At 40.0% G+C, this 12,801-nt stretch overlaps 1 protein-coding gene across 2 annotated transcripts in view; it reads left to right on the top strand.

The window, feature by feature from the left end:
* Nucleotides 1-12,801, top strand: part of fbxw7 (F-box and WD repeat domain containing 7) — a 64,142-nt gene that overhangs the window by 27,179 nt on the left and 24,162 nt on the right. Inside the window, exon 1 of one of the 2 annotated variants that reach the window (XM_051384766.1) lies at nucleotides 10,112-10,421. The exons of the other annotated variant lie outside the window; for it this stretch is intronic. Coding sequence (XP_051240726.1) covers nucleotides 10,383-10,421 — 39 coding nt within the window. The 5' untranslated portion in view covers nucleotides 10,112-10,382. Of the gene's footprint in view, nucleotides 1-10,111; nucleotides 10,422-12,801 lie in introns of those variants that run through there. 2 annotated transcript variants of the gene reach the window in all.

Genomic DNA, 12,801 nt, shown 5'->3' with positions numbered 1-12,801 from the left:
TATCTTTCCTGTACAGTTTAAATCTTTCTATCTTTATTTATTTATATTTTAAAAAGGACTTGATACTGCCAATACTGATGGTTGAGAATGGATGTAGACATCCTTAATATTTACTACAGATTTTACATTAAGGCTACAATTTAATCAACTTCATTAAACTAATTAATTCATTAAAACTGCTTTTAATTTACGCAGTTGAAAAGTAATGGATGAACTGATCATTAATTGTGCCAGTTAATTAACTATTACTAATATTATTTGATCCTTTTTAAATCTGAACAAATTTATTTTAAAACTGAGTCTTTAAAGTAGCTAAAATCTGTTTATTTACAATAACACTGTATGAAATGAGAAAACAAATTCAAAAGGTGGTCGCTCGTAGTGATGAACCTTCAGAGAATTATCACTCGTATTTCAGCTCATTGTTAAGCTGTCCGTCCAAGAACTGCAGGTTTACATGGCGTCGTTTTCGGCCACAGTAGGCAGATTTCAGCTCTAACAAAGCTCGGCACAAAACAGCAGACACACACAGTAGCAACTAGCTGGTGAACATAGTAGAGCGTTTAGCAGCTGAAAGTTAGTAGAGACCAAAAACTAAAGCTAAAAGGAGAGTGAATGAATTGGACAAACATGAGTCCAAATGACTGATAATGTTGCACCGTAACTGCTGGATGTGTAATGAGCAACTATTTGCAAACAAGTTCAACATATGTTGATGATATGTGATGATATGTCAATGATGAACTTATTTCCTCTTTTGGCCGGTTTATATTTTTACTCACTATTAATTTGTCTTCAAGCTCTACTTGCAGAAGTTGCAGAAGTCAGCATCTCACTGATCCTGAACCAGGGGAAAATCTGGGACCAGAGAGTAACAGAATTAATTTACAGATTTCCCCCCTCACCCATGCATTTATGTATTCTATTTCATTCATATTCACATTCACATGTACAGCTTTGTTATTAAAATATTTATTTTTCAGTATCTAACATGTACAAATACACACACACATACGTGCTTTACGTTTTAAACCTTACAGTATATTCACAATCACAGCCTTTAGTTGTTTCATTTACTGAATATATGCTTAAGGTCAGGTCCACAGTCAACAGTCTTTATGTAAGTTGCATTGCTGTTGTGTTGCATCAGTCATCTTCACCATCAAACGGCCAAATACGAAGATGTATGAACTTTCATGTGCTGCCTTTTTGTTCTCTCTTTCGATATAAAGCCATTATGTGAGTCTCACTTTGTGCCATCCGACATGGCAGTTGATAGCAGTCAAGTCAGGCTCTAAAAAGGTTGCTATCGCCCACTCTGCTGGTGGTCCATTAGAGATAACAATAATCCCAGACACTTTAGACAAGAGGCTTGGCTTTCAAAGCATGGCCAGTGGACACATCTAAACAAGATCAAATGTGCCCTTCACTTTCTGGAAATTGGATTCCTATGTCAACATGGGAGTCACAGATTTCACTCTTATCCAAAAGTAGATTTTTTCTTTGGTTCACCGTCCATTTATGCCACTTCTCTACTTAACCTGGACATCTAGAATAGGGCTGACGAAATAAGACCTGCATTTTCAACTTTAAGCTGAGCAAGCTTGGAAGATGTTATACCTGCATTCATTCCAGATTACCTCATCAGTCAGGCTCACCCGTCGGTAGGATCCACCTTGGATTTAATCTTCAGAAAAGGCAGAGACAACAACTACAGTACCACATCCTCAAGACAAAACTGCTTTCCCAGCCTTGTCTGATCATCTTTCTTCTTTTCATCCTCTTTCTTGAACTTTTACAACTCATTTAAGTTTTTAAAGAGTATCCCTCCATTTATCTTACCAGTCAAGGAAGTACTGCCCTGCACTCTCTTCACCAGTTTAAGTTGAGAAAGACACCACAGCCTGTCCTATAATGAAGTCCATGGTCTTTTCCTCACAGTAGAACTTGTTGATTTTTCAAGAGAAGTTTTTGAGGAACAGTGGTAAGATGGATGGCACCATTCCCCTCGAAACTCTTGCTTCTCTGCTTCCTCAGATTCTGGCAGAGGAGGCTCAATGAGAATACATATTAGTACCACTGGCATGTAACCTTGAACTATTTTTAAACACAGAGCCACTCTTCCATCATAACATAAGCACAGATAGGGTAGATACTGTATCTTTCGGTGTCTACTGTACTTGCACACCTCTGGGAAGCTTAGCTTTGAAGTGCTTAACATACAGTACACCGCAATTATATGCTGAGTATGCCAAGTTACATGTGTTATTTTTGATCATAGAGAAACGGTATACTATGTAAAGATCATACAGCAACACTGTTATTTTATAGTCTACAGCCATGCTAGCAGCTCTGAGGCTCTACTTACGTACTAAGGTGATTTTAACTAAATACTAACATCAGCACTCTAACATACTCACAATGACGATGTTAACAGGCAGCTGTTCGACAATTATGTTCATTATTTCGACAAAATAGGTGAGTCTAAATCTCATTAATTTTGCTGATATTTGCTCATAAACCAGAATGCAGATGACACGATGATGGCAGAAGATGAAAAGTCAAAGTACTACAATTCATCCTGAGGGGCGGGGGATGAACGTCTGTACTAAAGTCATTAGGTTACATCCTCTGGGGACCATGAATGTCTGCACAAAAATTTCATGTCCATCCAGTAGTAGAGATATTTCAGCCTGGACCAAAGTGGACGATCCAGTAGACTGACATTGTCGTCAGCAGAGCCATACTACTAACATGGTTTAAAAGATGAGGTTAATGCCCACAAGAACAGTGAATGATCAATATGTTTGCTTATTTCATTGCTTCTAAGTATAGAGAGATTTTCCTAGTTGTAGCACGTTTATGATATTAATTTAATTATTTAAGTATATATATTAAAAGCCACCTGGAAAAAGCTTTAATGAATCTGAATGTGTCAGAACAACCAGCAAGAGACCGAACATTTAGTACATTTATTTATACACAATGTAACATCACGCATGTCTTGTTCAAAACTTGGAATAAATGACTTCCAACTTCATAGAGGATATATAATGTTAACAGTTACTTACAAATTAACATGGTACAAACTCGCTACTCTTCCTCCGTTTGATGCTTCTCCTGTTGTTTTTGTTTTTCTGCGACTATCCGACGAAAGAAAATTATGCTGACTAAGATTCTTCACATCGACTAATGATAAAGTCGACTATTAGGGGGCAGCCGTACCTGCAAGAGATGTGTTTAACAGCCTCCTTTGATCTCTGATCCACTAAGATTAAGGTAAAAACTCAGTTCAGAGGTTACTCAAGCATGTTTTCTTTTGAAACCATTGATTTGGAACAGCAAATATGGAAATGACTGCTTTGTTCGAGAGATAAAGGGTAGTGTGGGGTAGATGGTGTTCCAGATGAGATCAGTATCACAAGGGGGATAAAAAACCAAAGGCAGTGCGATTTCTGTTTCTGTAATGAGTTCAGGTCAAGGCATGCGACCAAGTCACCGCCAGAATGTCCCCACACGGTCTCCCACCACCTTCTCAAGCATATTTAGGGATCTACAGATGACAGGCAACACCCAGCAGGCTCAATTTGGCTCGCTTTGCTTCATCTGGGATGCAGAGTGGTAATTCTGGATGATTAAAGAGGTTTATTCGTTTCTGTGTAAATGTTTATGCCAGCCCTGGCCAAGTTTCACCTGGCTCATCACACACATTTCCATAACCCTCTTTCATTTCTGAATGAGATATGACAGCTCAGGCTGCATCCAAATGCACAGCTAGATAGGCCTATCATTGGAAAAGGATTAGAAATGGAGGAAAATGTTAATACCTCTATGGTGAAATTTTTTTCTGTACAATTTGACATTAGAATATGACCTCCTCCAGAGGTACTTATCGTATAGTATATTAGAATTTTTAGAGAAGTTATTTGACTTGGAGAAAATCCAAGTTACCCAAGTCTTCCTCTACAGGGCCAAAAGCTGTTTTAAAACTTTTAGACAGTCATGTCTAAATGTTAACTTTTATTCAGGACTTTATATGCATCCTGAGGTCTTTGCTTGAAACTTTTTGCACTTAGTTTATATTTACTATATACAAGTTATTTACATAAAATTACAATACTACTGCTGGTGCCAGGGTGTTTGTTCATGATGGAAGAGTTTTTTCCTATTAGAGAGTTTTAGTTTTTCTTTATCTGTATCATCGATCTAAGATTGTAAAGTCTTCTGAGACAAACTTGTGATTTTGGGCTGTATAAATAAACTTGACTTTGAACGGGCCCTTCAAATGAGGAGGGCGATGCAGTTCGGAGCGCCGTCCAAACTTGCTGGCCAACTTTGTAGCTATATTGTAGGTCAAGTGAGGATCAGTGTGAAAGGATGCTGGGGCTCTTGGAGAGGGTCACACATTTCTGTTTGAAGTTTTTTTCTTTGCCACGACAGATTCCAACAAGCTGTTGCCACTGAACTGATGTAGGCTTTGGGCACTTTAGCCGATGGCTTTAGGATCCGGGTATGATGCCCGTGATAGGACAACATAACGACTGAGAACATCTTTAAAGTCTTTAAAATGCAAAGAGGCATACATTCAGTCATTGATCACTTTGACTTCTTTACGCTAGAGTGCTTTTGAGGAAAAACCCGTGATGTGTGTCCGTGTTTATCTCCACCTCTAGAATTTTCCCAGCAGGACTACAGGGACGACTGAATGTCATCCAGGTGTCGTCGTAGTCCCACTGGGAAGAACTGCAGACTGCCAGGATGTGTATTTTATTCTCCTCAGGTGCTTATTTGTGTATTATTGCTAAAACATTAAACAAACATATCATAGCCTGAAGCCACTATCTTGTTTGAATATTAGTGGGATAGGCACAACTGAAATTCTCATGCAAAACTTAACGAACTTTAAATTGGAGGTAAAAGTTAAATTTAGAAACTTGCCATGGCCAGTAGTCACCTTTTAATTTGAAGAACACATTTATTCACTGTATTGTTCTGTGGTGAGAATGGAGCAATATTTTGGCTTTCTTTGGGCTGATTTTGTGAGTTCAATAGCACACGTTACTAAAGAAGGAGACAGAAGGATTGTTATTCACTGTAATGTTAAAGAGACAGATCAGAGACCTAGACATCGTAGTCCTGCTACAGATGTAGCCCCAATAGACATTCATCTTTGTAGTCCAATATGTTCTGTAGCTTCCATGATGGAGGGGAACTGTAGTAGTCCACCACTGACGATAGAGGCCGTACAGGTGCAGTCGGAAGGACTATAAAAGAATCCTAGAGCCTCCTATTCCACTTAGAAACTTCTACATTTGACAAATTATTTTCTTTATTGTATCATTATTGTTATTCTCTGCTTTACTGCCTTCTGCTTATTGTTAAAGCAAACATCAGAGAAAATAAATTGATTTTTTTTTTGGCCTTGGTTGCATAAATGCAATCAAATGTTTAAATGTGTTTTTTTGTCAGTTTATATTAGAACTTATTGTCTCCTCACAAAATAAGAAAAAGGATACAGCGGCCGCACTGCATTGGTTCTTATCATAAAATGAGACTTCACCGCTCATTAACTGGCAAACATTCCCATTTAGATTCTGTTGAGTGAGTGATAAACAACAAATAATGCTCTGCTATTTTTGCCCGTTTTATGACGCAATCTCACCTACTTAAGCCTTTTTAGTGTATGCATGTATGCCTGTGTTGAGGAGCCATACCGGACACTGGCTCTTTGGATTTCATTATCTAGTCCATAGTGTTTCACTTTTTTTTTTCATTTTCTTTGCATAGACGATTGCCTATTAATCATTTTCTTAAGGCTTCTCTACTTGTATACGTTTTTAAAATGTGGCATCTGCTTGAAACTCGTAAATAATTGCCAATAATTGCAAATACTGACCTCTGTTCTTCATTTATTTTCCAAGAAGACCATTGATGTCACAAGGGAGATACCAGTGGCTCTTGCTTTAATTTCTTTTTTGACCTGACCCCTTCAAACTTGAATGTTTCAGTCGCGTGGGTGGCTGTAGGATATGTTAATTCAACACCATGCAGATGATGCTATTATTATCCTTCGCAGAATGCCATGATCCATGGTTTCCTTATTCATCAAACCTCCCCCACACGCATTGCATCTGTCCAGCCTGGAATGGGGCTCACACTTCACCATTTCAGAAAAATCTATTGAGGGAGAGACCCCCTAGTCCTCATTTTTTTTCCACACAGAGGACAATCGCACAATGACATGGCCCCGTTTAGTGATGCATCACTGCCCAGGAAGTATTTGCCTACTTCAAGTTCACCACCTCGCATTAAACATTTGCTCAAGAAAAAAGCCTCTTTTCTCCTGTAGTGTAGCTTTGTCCCTCCAACATCTGTTGAGTTGGACTACTAGGTCACTTTCCTCCAGTCGTACTAGACAGGTGTTAGACCTGTAATTCACTTGTAAGGCTTAAATGATTACTCGGGGACTCAACAGAAAATGCATCTGCTAATTAAATTAGGGCTTTTATTTTTATAAACTAAACTAATTTCTTTCCTGGTTAATAAAGTTAATAAGTTGACTGATTCAGTTTGCTTGTTTTGTGCGCCTAGCAGTCCAAAATCCAAAGATGTTCAACCTTTATTAACATGGAAAGCTAAGAAAACAAGCACATCGTCACTTTTGAGATGCCATAACCAGTGATTGGTATTTTTATGATTAATAGACTGTCAGTAGCTGCTGATTATTTTTCCATCCATCAATTATTTGTTTCAGCTCTAAATCAAGTTCAGGTTTTTCTTGATTTTTAAAATGCCTTTCCATATCTGAATGGTAAGACATAACTAATATGAAGACAATATTTACTTTCTGCCACTTGGGCATTTATAATTATTTTGACATTTGATAGATTAGTTCATTAAATATCATTAAATAAACTGATACCACATAAAATGTCCCCGTCATGCATTTATCACCTGCTCCTGTATCATCATACATTCAAGGATGCTCAACTTATCTGCAGGCTTGTAGAGTATCTGTTGAGTCAGTATGCTGAAACCTTGGCATTGATGTTGTCTATTATTCGTGCACAGTCAAATGAGACAGCATTTGCATTTCCCCACAAGCTATCTACTGCACTGCAATGTAATGAGTGTATTTTTATACATCCTCTGCTGTTCAAATATTGCAGCAAAAGGAGCCGTTGTCTGACTGGGAACTATTACCTGAAAGGCTTTGTTTGTTGATATTAACAAAACAATGTAGATAAAAAATTAGGTTGCTTTGAGGGAAAACTGTTGTGTTTTTTTGTTTTTTTTTAGCTTTATATTTGACCAGCAGGATTTTGGTATTGATAAGCAGGAGGTCAGTGTCGGGTGGTGGTGGTGGGGCGGGGGGAGGCCAGTTAATGCTTTACCAACTGGCAGAAGGAGAGCGACAAAGGAGGCCACGGCCTATTCAAAGGCCACAGTGCAACTCCTCTTGCATGCCAAGCATTCCAATGTGCTGTGTAAAGGTTGAGCCAGCAGAGAGCTACGAGAGGGCCTTTCTCATGAGGGCCACCTTAAACACACACAGACAAAGCTCAAACCCCTCTGTCTGATTCACCCCGACATCCACTGATTTGAATGATTTTCTGTGTTTGCTGCTACGGTGAGAAAGTGACCAGGATTAGCCAAGGTCCGTTTTACACCTGTCGTGTCCTCTCATGATCATTATTTGTTTTTATCTCTTACTACATTGATTCAGACTACAATCCCACATCTTACTGTATAAAATTACCATGCAGAAAAGCTATAAGGAGTTCAGAGTGTAACTTCACATTAGTTTATTTATTGTGTAGTCCAAAATAACTCTCCAGTTACGTCTCAAATTGTGGCAGATTTTTTTTACTAGAATTCTCTTGCCAAGTTTTTCTTTTCAGTAACAAGCCCTAAAATTCCCCCTAGTGCCAGGTCACTCAGTAATTACAGGTGTAAGCCGGGAGTGTCTGGAAGGCTGCCAGCTCTCAATGCTCCATCACCTGTGAATAGAGCCCTTCCCACGACCCCTCATTGTGTCCCCTGTTTCGATGATCTAATGCCGATGTCTTGTGAGGTCAAGAGTAGCAAATGTTGGAGATCTATTGAAACTAATGGCGTGGTCTCAAACTGGTATGAACTGGATATTTAAAGCGTTTTTGTAGGAGAAAATCCTGTTATGACCTGCTCGGAAGCCAGCAAACCTACGCTGAAAGTTTCATTTAAACTGCACACAGACGTCGGTTTTTATAAATGGCAACTGGTCAGTTTAATGTAGAAATGTGTCTCAGTCTGTTCTCTTGCAGTAAAGTGACGTAACACAGTTGGACGGGGACACTGTTTAATATTCTCTGTTCTCAATTTGTCCAAATTAATCAACCAAAAAGCTTCTAGTATATTTATCATGTATGGCTAAACAAGATAAATATGTATTGTATCACAACTCAGAATGCCTTGAGAAGGCTGTTTGAGGTTGTGGCAGTAAATGTTCATGTATTTTTAAACTAAAGCTGCCATCTTGAGGTTGTGAATTTTACTAGATGTGATAACAGTTGTGAAGCCATCAGCAGTGCATATTGTTGTTATCCCACCCATTCACCCATTACTTGTTATACTGAAATGCAAATATTCAACGTGTGTGCAAATAAGCAGGTGCAGCCGACGTGGATCCGTTCACACTGTTGCCTGATGGATTATAATGGCAGACCATTTTCATTTCATGTCATTTGAACTGTTGGCTGGGATGATAACAGTCTTTAATGCAGCACTCTGGTGCAGTATGTTTAATGTATGTATGCAGTGGTGGAAGAAGATAACTTACTGTAAATAAAAACAGAAATACCACACTATACAAATATGTAATTGAAACTGAAAGTTCTGCATTGAGATTTGTATTTAGAGAAATATTTGCAACAAAGAGTATAAAACCTAATAGTACTTAGCAGACAGACCACTGACAGTGTTATATTATTATATCACTGGATCATTATTATTGATACATTAACATGTAAACGGGACTTTAATGTTGTACTTTGTCATGGTGGAGCTGATTTTAACTGTGTTTTAATATATTTCTGGGTAGTTTAATCTATAACAATTTATTATATTTTATAGAACTGACACAAATAAACAATTAATCCGATTAGTCAATTGACACTAAATTAATTGCCACCCATTTAATCTTTAAGTCACTTATCAAGCAATAATGCCGACGATTATCTGGTTCCAGCTTCTGGCATGTGAAGATTTGCTGCTTTTATTTGTCCTACATGATAATAAACTAAATACTTTGGAGTTTTGGAGTGTTGGTCTAACAAAACAAACAATTTAAAGACATCTGTGGCGTACTGGAATAGGTAGTTTCCACTATTTTCTGACATCACATGACATTTTGTATTCTATGGATGAATCCATAATAATAATCATTGGCAGCAGCCTTGATGTTTTATAAATCATGTGTGGAAAGACAATATTCCCCCCCTATAATGTAGTGGAGTAGAAGTCGAGATACTCAAATTGTTCTTCAGCAAAGTATTTATATTCATACTTGATTACAATCACAATATAATCTATTTGACGCAGAGCCTCCTATGTAAAATAGGAAATAAGGGGAGTAGCATTGGGCGGTAGATGAGATGTTTCCGCAACAAGTGGGGGGTCCACCTTTTTTTTTATGCAAGAGGACAAGTGCGTACCCCACCCGGTGGTCTCTGCGTGCCTCCCACCCCCTCTTTGCTCCGCATATGCCTCCTGCTCGCAGAGGATGCGCCGCGCACAGTGTTGAATGTTGGACTGCACCATTCCTGCCGTCTCCACTGGGGAGGCTGTAATCCGATCCTGTTCGGAGGAGCCGTCGTGCAGCCTGTGAAGAGGAAGAGGGCACTGCTCTGCACTCTGAGCCCCCCCCCCTCCCCTTCCTCCTCCCCACACTCTCCCTCTCCATCCCTTCCCTTCCACTCCTCCCCTTTCTGCCGAGTGTCACCCTCTTTCTCCCCTCATCTGTTCACTCCCTGCTCGGTGAGGCTGGTCGGCGGCGCACACTCCTCCGGGATCGTCGCATCGCATTGTTCAACCCACCGACCGAGCCCCAGTTAAATCGGCGGAGCTTGTTTTTTTTTTCTTTCTTTTTCCCCCCTTCTTCCTTTTTCCTCTCTTCCTCTCCCCCCCTTTTTTAATGCTTTTACCGGGGGGATCTACTGCATGCACGCCAGTCCGGTGACGTGCCCGAGCATGTTCACATCAGAGACGGCGACGGATTTACCTGAGAGTACGCTGCCCTCACACTGTCAGAGCCATCTCCCCACCACGCACACACATTTGGACTTCACCGACTGTCACTGAAGAGGGAAACAAAAAAAAAAGGGAAAACACACCGGATTACAAGGATGGGGTTCTACGGCACTTTAAAGATGATTTTCTACAAAGTGAGTAGCAAATTCCTGCTCGTATTATCACCGCCAACAACCCCCGTCTCCTATTATTTAATGTTTGACTCGCTCTGTCGCCCTCATTATCTTTGACGCGCCTCTCACGGCAGATTGTACGGCCACTGCGGAGGATGAACAGCAGTGTAGCAGACCCCCAGAGACGGCTCTTTAATTGCCCGGGCCTTTATGTTATGTTATGTTAGCGTTGCGTTAAATGTTGGCGATTTTGGCATCCTTTTCCTTCATAGTAACTTCAGTGGTGTAAATAAACGCCACCGCACTGATCCCGGGCTATTCGTTGTGTTTGTAAATGGTGGGGTGTTTACTGCTGTGGCACATATGGCCATTTAATTCTGCAATGCTGGATTTAAAATGTGTTCATATTTCCACCTTTTTATACACTACTGATCTTCCCCCGTCTTCTGGGGAGGCACAGGATCCCATTTTGCTTCAGCATTGGCTCGATGCTCTCTGCACCTGTACATCAGCTGTGGTCCTCTCTTCTACATATCCTAGTATACAATATACATACTGCATATACATGACCGGTATCACTTTCTTCCTATGTTTTTCCACACATGCAGACTTCCACTTTTCTAAATAACAATCAGTACCAGGGGCTAAATACAGCCAGTTTTCCTCCTGCGATCCTCCCCAGTTTGCAGGGTTTTTATGATTCTACATTATGCAGCAGTGGTTATCTTGCACTGACCAAAGTGACTGCCTGAGATGGATGCATGTGATCGGTCTGCTGTCGCCTGTTGGAGTAGCCTATTCCCTGACATTGTGCACTTGCCTCGGGCTCCAACCACAGATAATGGGTCACTGTGTCAGACTGCGAGAGGTAGAATATCCTCAAGGATGTTGGGTGTATTATGCTGGATGCCAGCCATAAAATGATGCTCATTTAGTTAAATTTGTAGAGTATTATAAAAGGGAATCTATTATGCAGAGTCTGCAATGTAAACAAGTGTTAATTGCTCACGTTTCAAAATCAGATCAAAATAAAAATCCCTTTGCTGTGGGGGATTTTTTTTATGTGTAGCGTTGAAGCTTTTACTCAATTAATCCCAATGATTAAGTGAAAATGTCATTCTTAATCAATGGGTGATAATTTATTGAATTGAACAGTGACTCATTTATATTCTCCATCCATTTTGTGGATGTGCTCATTCTAAAATATCTGGATTTTGAAGTCAGCCCCTAGAGCGTGAATATTTTTATGCCTCTCTTTGATGGCACTGAAAGAAACACCAAGGCTGATTTATTTGAAATACATACTCAAGCCCATTTTCTCATTGGGTTTCATTTCTGGTCCTTCTTTCTATTCTACAACTTGGCAGTTCTTTCCAAAATGGCCAGTAGTCAGAGGCAAGTGTTTCACTGTCTCTGGCAAAGCTGATTGACATGATGAAACTATTTCACGGCCGCTTGAAACAGTATTTGAAAAATGAGAAAAGATTTTTCAAGTGAGTGATGCTGCAGGATGTAGCCTGTGTTGAAATGAATCAACACATTATGTAAGAGCGATTGCTGTCTTTAAAATATCATTAACTCCCCGTGTTATCCATCTGTCGTGCTTTTGGACAGACAGGGAAAGGGGGAAGCCAAGAGGAAGGAGGGGAGGACTGATTAGTAGTGATTTACAAACACTGCGTTCTCTGGTTACCTTTTCCCAGGCTGAAACACAAGAAGAGGCTGGTTACACGCTGTTTTTTTCACGCCCGCATTTAGTTTGAGGTTTTTCTTACATGTGCACACAGAGGTACACACACACACACACACACACACACATACACACTCAAAAGCCAGCCAGCCAGCCAGCCAGTGCTCCCCCTTTTCTCTCTCACACACACACACACACAAAAAACATTCACACACACCCAATGCATGCGTACACACACCCAGGCTCTCCTTGGCTACTGAACTGCCATTGCAGTGAGATCACTGCTTTAAGAACAAGGCAGTTGGGTTTAAGAGCTGGATCTTAACGAGCAAGAAATATCTTATAAACCCTCTTTTATTTCCCTAGCAATCAGACTCACCGCCGGCCAGATATTTTAAATGTAGACAAGTGGAAAGTAAGCTACAAGTCTACCTTGCTTTTCAAAACAATAGGACTAAATTGGCATGTTTTCTTTGCCACTTTCCCCCCCAGTGTTTTTTCTATACATCTCTATAATGAAATACTCAATATTTTTATGGCTCTTCCCTAAATGATCTCTACAGATTTACACAGGAGCTGACTGGTGAGGAAAAGGTCACACAAATCATTGGTCAGCTCACAGTCTAATGTCCAGGGGGCACCTATAACCTGTTTACATTGGTGTACTAGTCATGTACACATGCCTGTTCAAACTCAGACTTTGGTTGTCGC

The sequence above is a fragment of the Dicentrarchus labrax genome, unplaced genomic scaffold (assembly GCF_905237075.1).
Source record: "Dicentrarchus labrax unplaced genomic scaffold, dlabrax2021, whole genome shotgun sequence".
Lineage (NCBI taxonomy): Eukaryota > Metazoa > Chordata > Actinopteri > Moronidae > Dicentrarchus > Dicentrarchus labrax.
The sequence above is the reverse complement of the archived record's forward strand: the minus strand, read 5'-3'. Positions and strand labels throughout refer to the sequence as shown.